Source organism: Dasypus novemcinctus, chromosome 3 (assembly GCF_030445035.2).
Source record: "Dasypus novemcinctus isolate mDasNov1 chromosome 3, mDasNov1.1.hap2, whole genome shotgun sequence".
NCBI classification, from domain to species: Eukaryota; Metazoa; Chordata; class Mammalia; order Cingulata; family Dasypodidae; genus Dasypus; species Dasypus novemcinctus.
The window spans coordinates 148,128,989-148,149,010 of record NC_080675.1 but is presented as its reverse complement, the minus strand read 5'-3'; the positions used below and the strand labels follow the sequence as shown (position 1 = coordinate 148,149,010).

General features: G+C 36.7%; 1 protein-coding gene and 1 non-coding gene across 6 annotated transcripts in view; both read right to left on the bottom strand.

Moving 5' to 3' along the window:
- The window catches only part of NEO1 (neogenin 1), a 259,394-nt gene that overhangs the window by 145,677 nt on the left and 93,695 nt on the right, over positions 1 to 20,022 (bottom strand). For all 5 annotated transcript variants that reach the window (XM_004476598.5, XM_004476596.5, XM_004476595.5 and 2 more), the window contains exon 5: positions 16,490 to 16,626. In XM_004476598.5, the coding sequence (XP_004476655.2) occupies positions 16,490 to 16,626 (137 nt within the window). The remainder of the gene's footprint in view (positions 1 to 16,489; positions 16,627 to 20,022) is intronic.
- On the bottom strand, positions 10,300 to 10,431 carry LOC111760042 (small nucleolar RNA SNORA51). The gene has a single exon (XR_002793843.1). It is a non-coding gene; the product is annotated as a small nucleolar RNA SNORA51 (small nucleolar RNA).

Here is a 20,022-nt window from a genome sequence, read left to right as displayed (position 1 = left end):
TTCCTATAGCTATAATTTCTTAAAAAAATAACAAAAGCCAGACAGGTATGACATATATATATATATCCAACTATTTCTCATAAACTGTTTTCCCCATCCTCAACCATTTATCCACTACAAGAAAAAACTTTTAGTTATGGACTAAGGTTGAAAACAAAACTTTCCAAGAATATTTTTAAATATAACTTATTTGTAAACAATAAAAAGACCTCACCTGACACACATTAACAGTACAGCCACTGTACTACCAAATTGAGAACAGAACATTAACAAACCATAAGCCCCCACTGGGTACATTCAGTCACTACTCTTCCCTCTCCAAAAGGAACCACTATCCTGACTTCTAAAACCATAAATTTGTTTTTTTGAACTTTATACAAGTGGAAGCATATTCTATTCTTTGGTGGCTTCTTCTTTTCAACGTAGTTTGTAAGATTTATCCATGTATTGACTGTAGCAGTGGTCTGTCAATTTTCAATTGTTAATCATATCATTTTATGATTAGAACACAATCACCCCATTCTCCTCTTGACAGACATTTAAATTGTTTCCAGTTTTGAATTACTATTTAGAAAACTGGTAAGACCATTATTGGGCATGCTTTTTTATATTTATAAATTGCTGTTGAATATATTCCTAAAAGTACAACTACTATATCACAGGATATGTTTATGTGCAGTTTTAGTAGATTCTGTCAAACAGTATTCTAAAGTGACTGTATCAAATTATACTCCCACCAGCAGTATATCAAAGGTCCCCATGTCCCACATCTGAAACAATATCTGATATTGCTAGTCTTAAATTTTAGCCATTCTGGTGGAGCGTAGTGGTATTTCATTGTAGTTTTAATTTGTATTTCTCTGGAGACAAATCATGTTGATTACTTTTTCAAATGTTTATTAGCTACTTAGAGATTTTCTGTGAGGTATACCTTTTCAAGTTTTTTGTTTTTCTGTCTTTATCTTATTGATCTTATGTGCTCTTCATAGAGTCTACATGAAGGGCAGGCAAACTTTTTCTGTAAAGGTCCAGTAATAAATATTTTATGCTTTCTGGGCCATACAAGCTGTCACAACTAGTCACTTCCTTGTTGTACCATGAAATGAATGAGTGGGCTGTGTGCCAATAAAACTCTATCTATGGACAATAAAATCTGATGTTCAAAAAACTTTTACATCATGAAATATTATTCTTTTGATTAAAAAAAATGTAAAAATTTTTAGTTTGCAGTCTTTACAAAAAATTAAATCTTTTCAAGACATCCTGTGTTCATGGATTGGAAGACTGAATATTGCTAAGATATTAACTACCTAAAGTGCAAATAAAAGGTATCCAAATTGGAAAGGAAGAAGTAAAACTATTTTTATTTGCAGATGATAGCTAGAAAATGTGCTTATTGATAGCTTTTAAGAAAAAACAGGTAAATTGGACTTATAAAAATTTTGTGTACCAAAGGAAACTATCAAGAAAGTGAAGACAACCTATAGGATGGGGCAAAATACTGGCAAATCACACATCTGATAAGGGTCTAGTACCCAGAATATACAAAGTTCATACAACTTAGTAATAAAAAATACAACCCAAATAAAAACTAGGCAAAGGACTTGAATAGACATTTCTCCAAAGGATATACAGACAGCTAACATCCATACTTAATGGTGAAAGATTTAAAGCTTTCACTCTAAGATCAGGAACAAGAGAGGATGTTCACTTTTACCACTGCTATTCAATATTGTACTAGAAGCTCTTGTTGGAACAATCGATCCAGAGGAAGAAAATAAAAGGTATCCAAATTGGAAAGGAAGAAGTGAAATTATTTTTATTTGCAGATGATAGTTAGAAAATGTGCTTATTGAAATTTCTTCACTTAAGCATCTTGAAATTCTAAAACTATTTGAGCTGGTTTTCTATTCATCTAATTTTAGAAGTTTACTCTTTGCACTTAGTTTCCTGAAGGATATTAACCAGACCTTCTCAGTTTTGCTTACAGGAATAAGATAATGTATCAAAGCAAAACCAGACAGAATGGTGTAAATCTGCAACATTCCCCAGAAACAAAAGGCTTGATATTCTTGAGTGGTTGTCTGAGAGGGAGTCATGAAGGCCTTGTACCTGCATGACTAAATCTAAAACTGTGGTTTATTAGCAGCTGAAATCAAAGACGAGTTGGATATGCTTGAGACAACACAGGACTGAGAAACTGCACGTACCCTCCTCACAAGACCCCTGGCATCACTTGAGTTCTGTTTTTTTAATTGTTTTTCTTCTCAACTATCCCTTTTCTTTTTCTTTTTCTCCCTATAAAAACCCTAGTTCCCATTCTCACTTTGAACTAGTTTTGGTAAGATTTCTCCAGATCCTTGCTTGGGTACTCACGATAAATCACCTTCTCACTAAAAGACATTTTTGTCCTTTGTAGCAAGGGATCAGGGTGGGCCTATTAGAAATAGCTGTCCTTACAGTAACACAAATAAAATAGCTTTATATAGAGAAATCCCAAAGGAATCCACAAGAAACCTATCAGAGTTAATAAATGAATTCAATTTTGCTTAAAAAAAAAAAATGCATTCAGCAAAGTGGAAGGGTACAAGAGCAATATTCAAAAACAACGGTGTCCTATACATGAGCAATGAACAAACCGAAAAGAAAATTAAGAAAGCAATTCCATTTATAATAGCATGTAGAAGAATACACTATCTAGGAATAAAACTAAGGATACAAAAGACTTGCATACTGAAAACTACAAAACACTGTTGAAAGAAATTAAAGACCTAAATAAACTGCAAGACATCCCATGTTCATAGATTGGAAGGGTTAACATTGTTAATGTGTCATATTACCCAAAGCAGTATACAAATTCCATGCAATCCCTATTAAAATTTCAACAGCGTTTTTTTTAGAAATGGAAAACCCAATCCTCACATTTATAAGAAGCTGCAAGGGGCTCCAAAGAGCCAAAATAATCATGAAAAAGAACAGGTTTGGAGGACTCACACAGCCCAATTTTAAATTGTATTACAAGGTGACAGTAATCAAAACAGTGTAGTACTGGCACAAAGATAAGACAATAAGATCAGTGGAACAAAATTTAAAGTTCAGAAACAGATCCACACATCTATAACCAAATGATTTTTTACAAGGGTGCTAAGTACATGCAGAGAGGTAAAAAGAGTCTCTTCAACAAATGGTGTAGGGAAAACTGTGATTTCCACATGCAGAAGAATGACATTAGATCCCTACACCTCACATCATATATAAAAAAAAACTCAAAATGGATCAATGACCTAAATACAAGAGATAAAACTATAAAACTCTTAGAAGATAACAAAGGGGCAAATCTTCATAACCTAGGATTCAGCATTGGACTCCAAGATGAGACACCAGAAACACAAGCAACAAAAAGAAATAGATAAACTGAATTTCATCAAAATTTAAAACTTTGTGCACCAAAGGAAATTATCAAGACAAGTGGGAAGACAATCTACAGAATGGGAGAAGAAAGTTTCAAACCATACATAAGATAAGGTTTTAATATCCAGACTATATAAAGAACTTTTACAACGCAAAAACAAAAAGATAAACAACCCTTTTTTTTTTAATGGGCAAAGGAGTTAAACAGACATTTCTCCAAAGATATGCAAATGGCTAATAAAGACATGAAAAGATGTTCAACATCATTAGCTATCAGGGCAATGCAAATTAAAACCACAATGAAATATCACTTCCCACCTGCAAAGAAGGCTAATACATCAACAAAAATGATAAATGTTGGAGAGGATGCAGAGAAATTGGAACTCTAGTACACTGTTGGTGGGAAAGTAAAATGGTACAGCTCCTGTGGAAAGCAATATCATAGTTCCTCAAAAAGTTGAATAGAGAATTACCATTTGACCCAGAAATCCCACTTCAAGGCATACACCCAAAGATAGTGAAATAAGAGCTGCAAACAGGTATTGTACACTAATAATTGTAGTATTTATTCACAATAGCTGGAAGTTTGGAAAAACAAATTTCCATCAACGAATGAATAAACAAAACCAGGTACATGCACATAAGAAGAAAAAGAAAGTTTTGAGATATGCTGCAACATGGAAGAACCATGAAAATATGCTCAGTGAAGTAAGCAAAGACATAAGGACAAAAATTGTATGGTAATGCTTATGAGAGATCACTAGAATAGCAAATTCTCAGAGATAGAAAGCAGATTACTGAAAAGGAAGTTACAAAGGGGAGAGGAGAAGGGAAGTGCTTGTGAAATGTTTGAAAACTGGCAAATTTTATGTTGTATATATTTTACTACAATAAAATTAAAATTAAAAAAATCTTTCCCTGCCTTTAGGTAAAAAAATTAGTTTCCTACATTTTCTTCTATTAACTTTAGTTTTATCTTTTAGACTTTAGTCACCTCTGAACCAGATGGAGACAATGTGGCATTATAGAGAAATTCAGTTTTATTTCTCTCCATTATAGGAAGTCATTTTGCCCAAACAATTCATTAAACGATCAGTTCTTTTCCCACTCCTTCATTTGACCTGTTTCTCATATCTTACACCAATACACCTCTCTGTTATAAATCACGGTGACTTTTTTTTAAAAGATTTATTTTTTTATTTGTTTCTCTCCTCTCCCCCCTCCCCCCCCAGTTGTCTGCTCTCTGTGTCCATTCGCTGTGAGTTCCTCTGTGACCATGTCTATCCTTATCAGCAGCACCGGGAATCTATGTTTCTTTTTGTTGCATTATCTTGCTGTGTCAGCTCTCCGTGTGTGCGGCGCCATTCTTGGGCAGGCTGCACTTTCTTTCGCGCTGGGCAGCTCTACTTACAGGGTGCACTCCTTGTGCATGGGGCTCCCTTATGCGAGGGACACCCCTACATGGCACGGCACTCCTTACCCGCATCAGTGCTGCACATGCGCCAGCTCCACACGGGTCAAGGAGGCCCAGGGTTTGAACCGTGGACCTCCCATGTGGTAGGCGGACACCCTATCCATTGGGCCACGTCTGCTTCCATAGTGACTTTTTAATATGCTTGAATATCTGGTAGAGCAAGCCCCTCCCCAGTCTTTATTTTCATAGATAACTCAGCTGTTCTAGGATCTTTATTCTTCCATAAACATTTTACAGTAAAATTTTCAAGTTCATTAAATAATTTCTTTAGAAACTTGATTTATTTATGCTAAATCTGTATGTTAATTCTGGAGAAATGGACAAATTTTAAATGTCAACCCAACCCAGAGCATGAAATATCTACTGCCATTCATTCAAATTATCTTCCATGTCCTCTATTAAGAGTTTTACATTTTTTTCCACCAAAGTCTTGTATTTTCTTACTAAATTATATTTCTAGGTGCTTTATAATTTTTTCCTATTGTGAAAATATCTATCTTTAAATTATTTTCTAGTTGAGTGCAGGTATAGAGAAATACTTTTGATTAGCTGACCCTATATCTTCAAACCTAATGAATGCTATTTTGTTATTTATATTCTAGATTGATGAGTCTGTTGCTTTTAGGTAGATGATTAACTCACCCAATGATTATGAATGTAATTAATGCCCCTAAATTATAACTTAAAAATATCTCTTTTATGGGACCGGGGGAAAAAATCTCTTCTTTTCCAGTATCAACACTAATATTTATTTTACTCTCTCTTTAGTAGGACAAACTATGTTGAATAGAGAGAACTGTGATCAATTTTAACTGTGCTTCATTTGGAGGGAATGAACCACTTTTAATTAAGTACAATGTTTGCTGTAGGCTTAGCTATATTACCTTTATCAAGTTTAAAAAAAAGTTCCCAAATCTTTGGTAAGAATTTTTCTTTTTATCATAAATAGATGTTTAAACTTAATAAAATGCATTTATTATACTGATTGAAAACCATATTATTTTCTCCTTTAATCTATTATGCTAGATTTTCTGATATTAAATTATCCTTACAGTCTTGAGACAAACCCTATTTGACCATAATTAAAAAAAAAAAATACATAGCTGAATTTGAAAGTCATTATCTTATTTAACACTTATATAGCTGTTGTAATACTAAAATAGGCCTTTACCTGCCTAAATGACCTTAACTGGTCTTGGAATCAAATTTATCTATATCACACTAAATAATGTGGGCAGTTTCTTGTTTTCTGAAACAACTTATATAAAATATAAATTAAATATTCCTTGAAAGTATGGTAGAATCCATTTGAAAAACCATCAGAACTTTACCTGCCATTTTAATTCTCAATACTTATTAATCTATTTCTCTTTCTTCTTATGTCACTTGTGGTAATTTTATATTTTTCTAGGAATTTATTTCATCTAAATTTTCAAATTTATTAGCAAAGTTTATTCAAAAAAGACTTTTACTGTTGTTTATAAAAAGTTCAGTCTACACTTCTCCATTTGTTCTATATACTTTCTAACTTCTCTTTTCTTCTTAGACTTATCAGAACCTATCTTTTTTCTCTTTCATTGATTTTTGCCTGTCATTATTTCCATCTTCCTCTATTTTGTCCTATCTTGCTCTACTGCTTTTACCCTAACTTCTTAAACTGAATGCTTAGCATATTTGATTTTAGCCTTTCTTGTTCCCAGAAAGCGTAAGATCCCACTAAAATAGCTTTTCATGCAGCCAATAATAGTGAGCACCTACTAAATATATTTGAAGTAACAAAAGTTCCTAATAAAGTCTGCTCTTCATTCAGTCACTAACTACTGAGTGCCAGGTACTACCACCTGTACTGTAACAAATTCTGACTTGTAGTTTTTCATTATCATTTAAGTATTTAAAAATTATCCTTATGATTTTCTTTCAACCCAAGTTATATATTATTTGCAAATATATGGGATATTTTAAAAGATATTTTGCTATAAGTTTCTAAGATAACAAAGTTTGATATTAATGCCTTGGAATTTATTGAGGCTTCTATTATAGCTTAATACACGCTATTTTTGAAATTGTTAATGTGTGAGCTTGAAAAGAAGGTGTACTCTGCTTGTGAGAGTTGTGTGTAGATAAAAATTTAGGCTTATTAATCATATTTTCAGACTGCGATATCTCCACTTATTTTCTGACTTTCTCTTCTATCATTAATACGAGGATATGGTAAAATCTCAAACAATTGTAGATTTACCCATTCTCCCAGCTGTTTTTTTTTGCTTGAAATATTTTGAGGCTGCACTGTTAGGAGCATATATATCTATGATAAGTATGTCTTGTGTTATAATTTCTTGGTCTATTATTCCTTTTACTAATAAATATGTTTATGATATTTGCTTTTAAGGTTGCTACTATAACTTTCTTTTAGATTGCTTAATATATTTTTCTTTTTCTTTTTTTTAAAGATTTATTTATTTATTTAATTCCCCCCCCCCTCCCCTGGTTGTCTGTTGTTCTTGGTGTCTATTTGCTGCGTCTTGTTTCTTTGTCCGCTTCTGTTGTCGTCAGCGGCACGGGAAGTGTGGGCGGCGCCATTCCTGGGCAGGCTGCACTTTCTTTTCACACTGGGCAGCTCTCCTCACAGGCGCACTCCTTGCGCATGGGGCTCCCCCACGCGGGGGACACCCTTGCGTGGCAAGGCACTCCTTGCGCGCATCAGCACTGCGCATGGCCAGCTCCACACGGGTCAAGGAGTCCCGGGGTTTGAACCGCGGACCTCCCATATGGTAGACGGATGCCCTAACCACTGGGCCAAAGTCCTTTTCCCATATATTTTTCATTCTTTTATTTTAAAACCTTAAATTTTAGATGTCATTCAGTTTTAAGTACATCTTTGCAAACAATATTTTTTTTAAGAAAAATTCAATTTGCTAGTTTCTGTCTTTTCATTGAAGAGTCTAATCTATTAACATTTTAATTACTGTTAGAGTGGGAGCTATTTCTGCCCCCAATATTTTGCCTTTCTTGTATACATGTTCCTTTTTTCTCCTTTTGACCTTTCAGATAGATCAAGTTTTCTCATGCTATTTAAAAGTTGTATGTATGTTCTTTGTTCTATGGTGATTGTGCTAAAGGTCCAATCTCATTTTTGATATCTTGATATTTCCACCTTAATATTTATATCTGTAAATACCTCAATATGCATATCTTTCTGTTTCTCCTACCTATACAATACTTCTTTCTACCTTCATCACTTGATATTAAAAAAAATTTTAATTCTAGGCTATTGTTGACATACTTTTTTTTTAAATATTTATTTATTATTATTTTTTAATTACATTAAAAAAAATATATGAGGTCCCATTCAACCCCACCGCCCCCGCCCCCCACTCTCCCCACAGCAACACTCTCTCCCATCATCATGATACATCCATTGCACCTGGTAAGTTCATCTCTGAGCATCACTGGACCCCATAGTCAATGGTCCACATCATAGCCCAGACTCTCTCACGTTCCATCCAGTGGGCCCTGGGGGGATCTACAGTGTCCCGTAATTGTCCGTGAAGCACTATCCAGGACAACTCCACGTCCCGAAAACGCCTCCACATCTCATCTCTTCCTCCCGTTCCCCACACCCAGCAGCCCCCATGGCTACCGTTCCCACACCCATTTCACATTTCCTCTGTGGACATTGGATTGGTTGTGTCCATTGCACACCTATGTCAAGTGAGGGCTTAGATTGCACATGGGTACTGGATGCACTCTTCCCGCTTCTAGTTGTAGACACTCTAGGCTCCATGTTGTGGTGGTTGACCTTCTTCAACTCCATGTTAGCTGAGTGGAGTAAGTCCAATAAGTCAAAGTGTAGGAGCTGAAGTCTGTTGAGGCTCTGGGCCTGGGTGTCATATTATCAGTCCAGAGATTCAAATCCCCTACATATATCTTAAACTCAGCACCAACTACAATTCCAATAAAGTAGCATGCAAGTCTTGTGAAAAGAGATCCCCTCTGAGTCCATTTCCATCACGCAGAAACACCAGCTCCAAAGAAGGGCCATCTGTCATGGCAGTGAACCCCTTCTGCCATGACCATAGAACCCGTGGGTCTCTTTATCCCTCAAAAGAACCAATACCTGGGGTTGTATCTACCTTATCTGTGTTGACATACTTTTAAGTTTTCTTTTCTTTGGATCAAGACTTTAAAAAGAAAAGAAAAAAAACAAAAACAACAACGCACTTTACCAAGTTACCTATGTTGCACAGCAAACGTAGTAGCATAGATCAACAACCATTTCATTATGTTCTCGACTGAGATCCAGGAATTCAGACAGGGCACAGCTAGAAGGTTTGTCTCTGCTCTACACCCTAGGAAGAATTTATTATCTGGGGATACTTGGAGACCTGGAGGCTGAAATCATCTGGAGGCGTCTTTACTCCATACTGGTTTGTGGGGTAGATGATTGGAAGATTGGTCTTGGCTGAAGCTGTCTACCAGGGCACCTACACAAAGCCTTCCCTTGTGGCTTGGGCTTCTCACAGCATGGCAGCTGGGTTCTGGGAGAGAGATTTAAAAGGAAGTGTCTGGAGAGTAAGCATTCCAAGAAAACCAGGAGGAATCCCCAAGGCTTTTAATGACCTAGTGTCAGAAATCACACCACCTCACTTCTGGCATACTCTACCGGTCAAAACAGCTCTAAGCCCACACAGATTCAAAGGGAAGAGATATACAAACACTCCATTTCTCATTAGGAGTAGTGTCAAAGAATTTAGGGTCTATGTTTTATAGCTTCCATATCTCCTGGAGCAATTCTAGGAGTATTTCAGTACTTATTCCAAAGAGTTCTCAGTGTTTGTCTTAGAATTTTTATTATGCCTCACATGTGGGTACTTGTAAATTTTATGTGGACTCAGAATTCTTTTCCTTCAACACCTTAAAATATTACTCCACTACCTTCCCTCCATCAGGTTTCTCAAAATCAACCCTAGATGTAGCCTAATGTTTGTTCCCTTATGGATGATCCACTCTGTCTCTGGACGCTTTTAGAATTTTTCTTTCTCCTTGGTATTATTATCTGTCACCAGGGTCTAAGGGTAGATTTTTCCTTCTGTACCCCAGTTAGCAGTCCATACACCCTTTCATTGTAAAGCCTTTCATCAGTCTCTAAGAAAACATATCCCATTTCTTCAAATAGTTCCTCTTCCCTTTTCCCCCTCTCCTCTAAGACTCTTATTTATCTTGAAAGGAGCTCTTCTACATCTAACTTCCATACCTCCTGGCTTTTACTCTGTTTCTCTTTATCATTTACTTTATCATTTACTGCTGTTTCACAGTTCAATCTCATCTTCCAATTCATTATTTGTTAATCAGCTATATACCCTTCAACCACAGCCACTCTGTTATATTCTTTCTTTCTTTATCTTTTCTTTTCTCCATGTCCTCGCATTCACAATTCAGACTAGGCACAAGGCCTGGGCTGAGATGTATACGGGGTAGGCCCACTCTGCCTCCTTTTTCTATACAGTCAGTGCAAGAACACGACCTGTGGTAAGCACCAGGAGGTCTCTTTATTTTCACTATATTTTTTATACCAAATATTTCTACTTGATTCTATGTTTTTATGTTTTCTTGTTCTTACATCATATTACTAATATTTTCCTTTGTCTCTTTAAATATATGTACCATGCTTGGTCTTTATTTCTTGGTCAATCTTTTCCAACAATTCTCCATCAGATATATATATTATTCCCTTAGTTGCCTTTCTTTTAGTATAGCTATACTCCACTCAGGTAGCTAGTTTACCTGTGAGCTAATGCTCTTCTGGGGTGCCAGCTAGTCTGACTGATAATATATTTAGTGAAAGGGCAAAAGGCCAGGTCCAACTCCTAATATCCAACCTGGCAAACTTAAGGAAAGGAGAAAGAATGAGTTCTGGGGAAAAGAGCCCCAGGGACCATCTCATCGGCTGGGCATTCCACTGGCAAATCCTCTGGTCAGGATTTCAGATTTAAGCTCTTAGGCAGAAATAGCACTGGATATAGGAAGTTTTCCTAGGTTGAAACCTACCAATCTGGGAGTTCTAGAGTGGGGAGGAGGTAGAAAAGTGAGTTCCTAAGGACAGTCAGTCAGATCATACCAATTTACACAAATGCCTTCAGAGCCTCATTAGACCTTTTGCATGGTCCTGGAGGCTTGGTCCACTGCTGCTCATTTCTTTGAAGGGTGAGGCAAAGAGTCTCAAGGGAACACTAGTAACAAACAAGAATAGAAATTAGCCTTCTTTCAAGCTATTCACTTAACACAACCTCTGGCAATCCTTAGTCCCAGGCTACAGCTACCACCCATAAACATTACACCCAGCCCCTCACACTTCCAAGCCCACAGGGTCAACAGAGCCTTAAGTCTCCTCGCACTTCCTCCTCACTCCTCGACTTTTTCCAGAATTGATCTTGGGTGAGGAAGTCAACAAATGGGACTAATTTGACAAAAATTGGACACTAGCCCAGAAACTATTTTCTTTACCAAAGGTGTAGAGCACTTTGCTCAATTTCAGCCACAGCTACTCAAGTCCCAAATCTGAGGCTAGCAGGTAAATGTAATGGTTTTGCTCTATTCTGTACTGGTGAGATAATTATTTTCAATCCTAAGCACTTCATGCTCTAGAAGTCAAAACTCTTTAATTTTGCTAATATGATAAGTTGTGGAAAATGTTACTTCTTTTATTTTTATTTTTTTGCTTTTATTTCTTTTTTTTTTTTTTATTCTTGTTATCTTTTAAATTTGCATTTTTTTCTGACTACTAGTAAGGTTGACCATTTACTGGAAAAGAAATGCAAACGGCTAATAAACTCCTGTGAATTGCTTGTTCATATACTTTATCAATATCCTTTAGGTTATTTGCTTTTTTAAAATCTGTTTGTGAAAGTGACAGTGAAAAAAATCTATTTGTGAAAGGTCTTTGTATTTTAAGGATTTTAACCCTTTCTCAGTTGTTTCTCACCATGAGTGGCTCCCAATGGGGGAGGACACACTAGTGTGTCAAGCCCTCAGCATTGTTGCAAGTATCTATGAATATTGTCCTTCAAGCAGTGAAGCTTGGCTGTCACTGTAGGCCAGGGTCGAGGGGGAGAGAGAATATATAAAAGAGGGGATTAACTGGGGGGCAATGGAAATGTTTCACAAAATAGTGCAACAATGGATATAGGCCATGTTAAATTTCACCAAAAATGTATAAAAATGTATAGTCTAAAATGTAAACCATAATGTAACCAAAGAAATTTATAAAAGTGTGCACTCTAAAACATAAACCATAATGTAAACCATAATGGAACCACGGTGAGTAGCTGTTTCAATATCTGTACATCAACTATAGCAAATATAACATTCACATGTAAAAAGATCATTGTTGGAAAGGGGGAAAAGGGTTTGATATTGGGTATACGGGAGTCCCCTATATTCTATATATGACTTTACTGTGACATAAAACTTTTTTGAAGACTTAATAAAAAATTTTTTAAAAAAAGGATGTAGACACTGAGGAAAGAATGGAAGAGATTTTCTTGCCACTGTACATACAGGGCAATACCGATTACAGTGAAGAAAGGCAAAACATCAAAAACAAAGTTTTATGATGTTTTTCATTTTTTTAATACCCCAATTTTTTTTTTAGTTTTTCTAAATTAGTATGAATTCTATTTCTAATCTTTAAACCTGTCATTACTATTTCATTTTCCTACTACCTGAATTTGCGAATATATTAGGCGTCATTTTTGAAGAAGTTTTAGATCACAGAGGGGTTCAACTATGGCAGAAGAGGAGCACTGGTTATGTGGTGTCATTGATGGGGGACGCATGGGTGGGAGGGAGTTCTCCAGGGTATGCATATAGGGTATATAAATATGTTTGGATATTCATTGGGTATTGTCACAGTAGGCAGAGTTACACACGACAACTGAGGGAGTACAAAGTTCTCATCCAGGGGAGCTCTGTTGTATTCTCCAATGGAACAGCAACAATCCCCCAAGTGCAAGGGCAAAGACCAGTGAAGAAGGATGGTTCAGTGATGGGCCCCTGATATTGATGACAATGCTTACAAGCCTGTGTGCTTGAAATTTCAACTAGGCCTAGAATTGCAGGGTGCCCAAGAGTTACCTTCTGAGAGCCTCCATGTTGCTTAAATGTGGCCACTCTCAAAGCCAAATTCAGCATGTAAATGCATTACCTTCCCCTCAGGTTGGGACATGACTATCGGAGATAAGCCTCCCTGGTGCTGAGGAATTACTACCAATCACCAGCTGGTGATGTGACTAGAAAAAGACCTTGACTAGAAGGGGGAGATGGTAAAGACAGAGTTTATATGGCTAAGAGACTTCAAAATGAGTTGGGAAGTCATCAGAGGGGTCACACTTACACATGTCTCTGCATGATCCCAGAGATAGTCAAAGTAGATACAACCCCAGGCAGTGGTGTCCCTGAGGGCTGCAGAGACACATAGGTTCTACAGTCATGGCAGATGGCTCTGGAGTTCAGTGCCTTGTCAGTGGGCCCTACTTTGGAATTTGTGCTCCTGAGTGTGATGAAGTTGGATTCAGATGTGACCTCTCTAACACATGCCTCCTTCTGTCACTTTCACTGAACCTGTGGTTGGCACTGGGGTGGGTATATGCTCAGGAGACTTGAATATCTGGACTGTCCATATGCCAGCTGGGCCCTGAGCCTCAGCAGAGTTGCAACTCCTACTCTCCGGTTCATTGGACTTACCCAGGTCAGCCAAGAGGGAGGTGAGGATGGTCAACCACCACACCAGGGAACTGAGAGATTCTGTAAGCAGGAGAATCACATTCATCAGCCATGTGTGATCTAAACCCCCTCTCGATTTAGAGGTGGATTGGACATTGCCATCCCAGGGTCCACAGGATGGAGGAATAAATTATGGATTAGAGTGGACTTACTGGTATTCCACTATAGAATTATTGTGACTCTAGCAATGGAAGAAACTGTATCATTGATGCAGAGACAGTGGTTGCTGAAGCCAGGGAGAGGGAAGAAGAGGTGTGATATGGGGACATTTTCGGGACTTGGAGTTGTCCTGAATGATATTGCAGGTACAGATGCAGGACATTATATATCCTGCCATAACCCACTGAATGGAGTGGGGGAGAGTATAAACTACAATGTAAACTATAATCCATACAGTGTAGCAGTGGTCCAAAATGTATTCATCAAATGCAGTGAATGTGCCACACTGATGAAAGAAGTTGTTGATGTAGGAGGAGTGGCAGGGGGAGTGAGGAGTAGGGTATATGGGAACCTCTTAAATTTTTTAATGTAACATTTTGTGTGATCTATGTATCTTAAAAACAAAGACAATAAAAGAAATTTCCTGAAAAAAAAAAAATCTATTTGTGAAAGTAAAAACAAAACAAATCAAAAAAAAAAAAAAGAAAAAATCTATTTGTGAAAGCTCTTTGTATTTTAAAGATATTAACCCTTTCTAAATTGTTACAAATATTTTTTTCTCAATCTATCACTGGCATTTAGCTTTTATTTAGAGGGTTTATTCTCTATAGCTTTTTAAAAAGTTGCATGTCATCAAATTTGTTTGGTTTTTGCTTATGACATCTTTTTTCCTGTTTTTCTTTTTAGTCTCTCCTTCCACCAGAATAATGCAAAGAACCTTCCCATATTCTTCACTTTTTCATATTTAGAACTTTGAACTGAAGTAGAGATCCAACCTCATTTTATTTTCTTCCAGTTGAAGTCTATTGTATCAATACCATTTATTAAATAACACATTTGAAGTCTGAACTGAATTTCCACTTTTACCATATTTTAAAGTCCCATAATTACTTACAACAGCTGGATTTTACTCATTTCAATTGTCTGTTCTTATGCTAAAACAAGACAGCTCTGATTAAGAGAAGGTTTATGGTGATACTTAAGATCTGGTTCTTTTTCTCAGTTTTCAAGAATGTATTTAAGAGGTTACTTTCTCCAAATATAGATAAGATGGAACCTGGTACAAACCATAAGACGTATGTACTATATTAAGCCCTCACGAAGAAATACAGAAAAGGTAAAAGCAGCACTAACAAGTTTAGCAGACATCATGACTCTCATTTGAGGTTCATAACAACCACCACATGAGGTAGGTCACTGAAGGAAACAGAGGCACAGGGAGGAAAACCAAAGAGAGCATTAGTCCATAAATCTGATTAATATAAAAAGGCAAAAAAAAACCAAACATCCATTAAGGGAGGAACAGACTAGAAAAGATGGAGTTCACTATCCCATTTACATAGAAGTTAAAAACCAAATTGGTCATTCTAAACTACCATGCCCCATAACCAACTTTCCACCTAGCTAAGAACACTGGTTAAACTCAACCAATAAAACCATAATGCGAACTCTATTGTCTACCCTTTTGATTTTAAGAGATTATATTCTCTGTTACATGAGGTGGGTTTATAAACATTCTATGCCTTCACCAGCATGGAATCCCAAACAGTCTGCTCTCTAGTTCCAATCAAAAACCGATTTGAATCCCCAGTAAATGACAATTGGAGTAGGAATACCGCTACTCTGCTTCCCACTCTGAAACCAACAAAAGGTATGAAGAGAAATAAATTTTCATAGGAAATAAAACTAAGGGGTTATGACAACCCAAAATCAGATCATGAAATATTTCTATCAAATACAATATAATGTGGAACATGATGATAATGAACACCATGGGTTATTATACACTTCTAAATATCCAAGCAGTGTTGGATTTCTCTGAAAGTTAATATACAAAGTACTACACAATTTTATTTGGAACAAAGAAAAATGAAGGCGTAGACAAATTATCGGAGAGATAGTAAATATTCTTCTGAGGGTACATTTCTGTATAGGGAAGTGGCAGGGGAGATGAAGTTAAAGAAGAGATTTATGTGGACATGCCATCTTTATTTTCTGTCTTCTTAACCACAGAAATCATAAAAAGGAGAATATGGAGAAAAGGGAAGAACAGTTATCCTTGAAATGATGATCTACCTTAGTTGATGAGCGAGAAATAAACATGAAATCATTAGAGAATTGCTGGTTACAATGAAAGTCACCATGTACTCCTTCATGGGCAATCTAGTCACCCAAAAAGAAGGAACACCAACTCTGAGGAGAAACATGCTTCTGGGTCAGAGAACCTAGAAACATTTGTGGGAAAGCATTCTGAAACAAGAAAAATGAACTGAACTTTCCAGATGCTCCATACTACTATTAGGTATGTATACTATCAGTAATAAAAATAAAAAGAACTAACTTTGAACTCTTACCATATTCTAGTCACTAGTTTGGGAGCTTTCCAAGTACTAACTCTTTTAATCCTCAGAACAACCTAGGAGGTAAGTACTCTCATTATCTCCATTTTACAGGTAAGGGAAATTAGGCTCAGAGAGGCTAAGTAAATTTCCTATAGTAATACAGCTATGAAGTGTGAGAGTTGGAATTTAAACCCAAGCACTATGGTGTAAAGCTTAGGCTTTTAACTACGATGCTGTACTGCCTCTCCAACATTAATGTTAAACAATCAGCAAACCCAGAAAGAACATAAGATTTTTAATTTATATAATGAAATTTACATACCTTGTACTGTAAGCTCTGCTTGAGTTTCAATTGTCTCATTTCCATTATCAGCTATACAAAAATAAGTCCCAGCATCATCCTCAGTGACATCACTGATCTCTAGGCTACCACCTGCCAGCAATACCAATCTTTCAGAGCTGTATATGAAAAAAAAGTTGATACGTTTCAGGACTAATAGGAAAATAATACCTGAGAAAACTCTCCTTGTAAAATAGAGAAAACACTTAAGTAGTAATATTATTCATATGGTTACAGACTGAAACTTTCACATGAATGTATTAGAATTTAAGTCCTGTTTGTTTCACTTATTTTTTACATGTGAAAATATGAGTACAAATCAAAATGTTGAAATGAATTACCTCTGACACTACTAATTATTCCCAAAGAATACCACTTTTGTGACCAATTCCACCAGCACTCCATTCCCATCACCCTAGTCTGGTGGTTTTCTTGCAAATTAGGTAATTTTGAAGACTAGGATCAATCAGAGTGTCACTCCACCACAGCCATACAACACTGAGATTACTAATAGAAAAAGAGAGAGAACAATGTCAGAGCAGAAACAATAAGTTATGGGGTCACAATGTCTACTGAAAGTTTCCTATGGTGGCTTAAGTAGGAAAGGGTAAAAAAAGAAGGAAGAACAAGAGAGAGAAAGGATGGTTGCCAGAAAGCAGCTATCTTTCTGAGGGTGGTAGCTGGGGATCAGCTAGCACATGCTACTGTCAACAAAGACACTGATGGTTACTGACCCAACTCTACAGAGTGATTTAAGCCTGTTTAAAGAGAATACTTAAAAAGAAGCTAAAAACAATCCTATAATATCAAGGAAGAATTCACAAATCAATTTTCTAATTAAAAAAGCCAAAAGTTTAATTAATTTTGAGTTACAAATTAAATCAAACATAAAAAGGTTCCTGACATAAAGCAAGGGATGCAATCAATTCTAGGAACAAATACATAATTTAAATTGCCAATTTAAAAGTCACTTTCATAGGTGATATAAATCCAAAATACAGTACCAAATACGGCATGAAGGGAAAATGGTATTTAGACAATAAATGTACATATATATATTTTAAAGATTTATTTTTATTTCTCTCCCCTGCCTCCTTCCTCCCCTTCGCCCCCGTTGTCTGCTCTCTGTGTCCATTCGCTGTGTGTTCTTCTGTGTCCACTTGCATTCTTGTCAGCAGTACTGGGAATCTGTGTCTCTCTTTGTTGCATCACCTTGCTGCATAAACTCTCTGTGTGTACAGCAGCACTCCTGAGCAGGCTGCACTTTTTTCATGCAGAGCGGCTCTCCTTACAGGGAGCATTCCTTGTGCGTGGGGCTCCCCTACATGGGAGACACCCCTGCATGGCAGGGCACTCCTTGTACACATCAGCACCGCATGTGGGCCAGCTCACCACACAGGTCAGGAGGCCCTGGGTTTGAACCCTGGGCCTCCCATATGGTAGGGAGAAATTCTATCAGTTGAGCCAAATCCACTTCCCTACACATATATTTCTATTTATTTTGAGGATCTCTCTCTATACGTGTGTGTGAGTATGTGTATACATATATAATTTTTTTTTTTTTTTTTTTTTGAGGTTACCAGGACCAGGGATTGAATCAGGAACTTGGGAAGCCAGAGCTCAAACACAGAGCCACATCAGCTCCCCTGAGTTGGTTTCCTCATTTGTTTGCTTGCTGTTTCTTTTGTTTTGCTTTGTTTTTAGGAGGCATGGGAGAATGAACCCGGGCCCTCCCATGTGGGAAGCAGGCACTCAACTGCTTGAGCCACAGTCACTCCTAAGGGCCTATATTTAAAATAATTTTCATGGGCCAGAATTTTCCCTGAAATTTTAATGAAACAGGTTAGTAAAGGGAGTGAGGGAAGACAAGTCACAGTTTTGACCCAGCATGACCCAGAGACATGGTCATGAGACCCCACCCAGAAACCCGCTAAGGAAAGACCCCATTGAGACCCTGGCCAGAAAATCCCATTTAGAACTCCCCCAGGGTCAAGGGGACACCCAAACAAAAGGCTTCATCACTGGTCCCCTGAAGCTAACGGCGGGGATCATAAGGCAACCAATCAGAATAGCAAACAACGGGGGCCCCTCCCCAACATTAGGAAGGGGAAGGCGGGGAGACCAGCTTTAATAAAGGCAACTCAACCCTCGCGCCACGCCCGGAGCTCCTCTTCCCCTGGAGGTAGCCCACATCCAGGTCTGGGTGTGTACTTTTCTTTTCTCCTTTTCTCTTAATAAACTCTTTTACTGGCCTAAATAAACTGGCATGTTCTTAAATTCCTTTATGCAACATAGCCAGGAACCTAGAGGAATCCACAGTCTTCCAGCTTCATTAATACTGTTACACTTCTGGTCTGTTATCTGTGCTCAACAAAAATATTATTATTTGACTTTTCATAAGAGTTCCTTATGGGTGAAAAAAACCAGAGGAATTATTTAGTCTGAACCTCCTTAGTAACTTCCATTCTTAGTTTAAAAAATGGTATTTTGCTTAATATTTTTAAAAATTATTAGGTACAGAAAGACCCAGATTTAAATACATTTACTATCTCATTTTAAAAATGATTTTAATAATCCATTTCTTTTTAAAAAACACTATTTTGGCTTAAATTTCAGTACATTGTGAATTTTGGTAATTAATCTCCCTGAATCTGATAACTAAAATTAAGTTTCTAGACATAGAAGGCTGAAAACCAAAATCAAATCTGATGACTTATCCAAGAAAATAGAATTCTGCAAGGACATGACTAAATTTCATTAACTGACCTTTCATTAAACATCTTAATTACATTCTCAGATCCCAAAAGATAATGTATTAGTGAATTAGAGTTAGGATGACTGGGATGAAATAGAGAAATCGGATTTTGGTGCCTCACAAAATAAAAAAAGTTTATAAAACTTAGTATCCAAAATTTAAAACCTTACATTTTACTCAGACAAAAATGACTACTAAGCTTTAAGAGACAGAAAACATTCACAAATGGGAAACCAACAATATATACATATGATACCCAGCTGAGAGGAACAAAATTTGCAGTATCAATATATTATTTTTAAATTGAGACAAGGCAATTTATATCTAATAATTATGCAAAAAAAATCCCTGATACATCCTATGCCTATTTTTGGGATAATTAAATACACAGTACAGAAATAATGAATCTTTCTTAATGGGGTCAATTGTTCTCCCTGCTGACATAATGATTTTTACTTGCTCACATGACGGCTCTATGATGGCTCTTAATATAAAGGCAATGAAGCCTTTAGAACTGTAAAATTCAAAGATGCAGGCAAAAGGAACAGTAGGTAAAAAAGTACAGGTGATCAACAGACCCCAGTTTAGTGTTGCTGGACATAAGGTACACGTGCATGTCCCCCTGAGTACCATGAGGTCAGAAGGTAGACCTTAAGGGTATATTAAGGAAGATTTTTTGGCAAAAGGGGTAGTTTTTTAAGCAGACATGACACAATAAGATACTGTGAAGAAACAAGAATGAGAAAAGACTAGAAGCAGG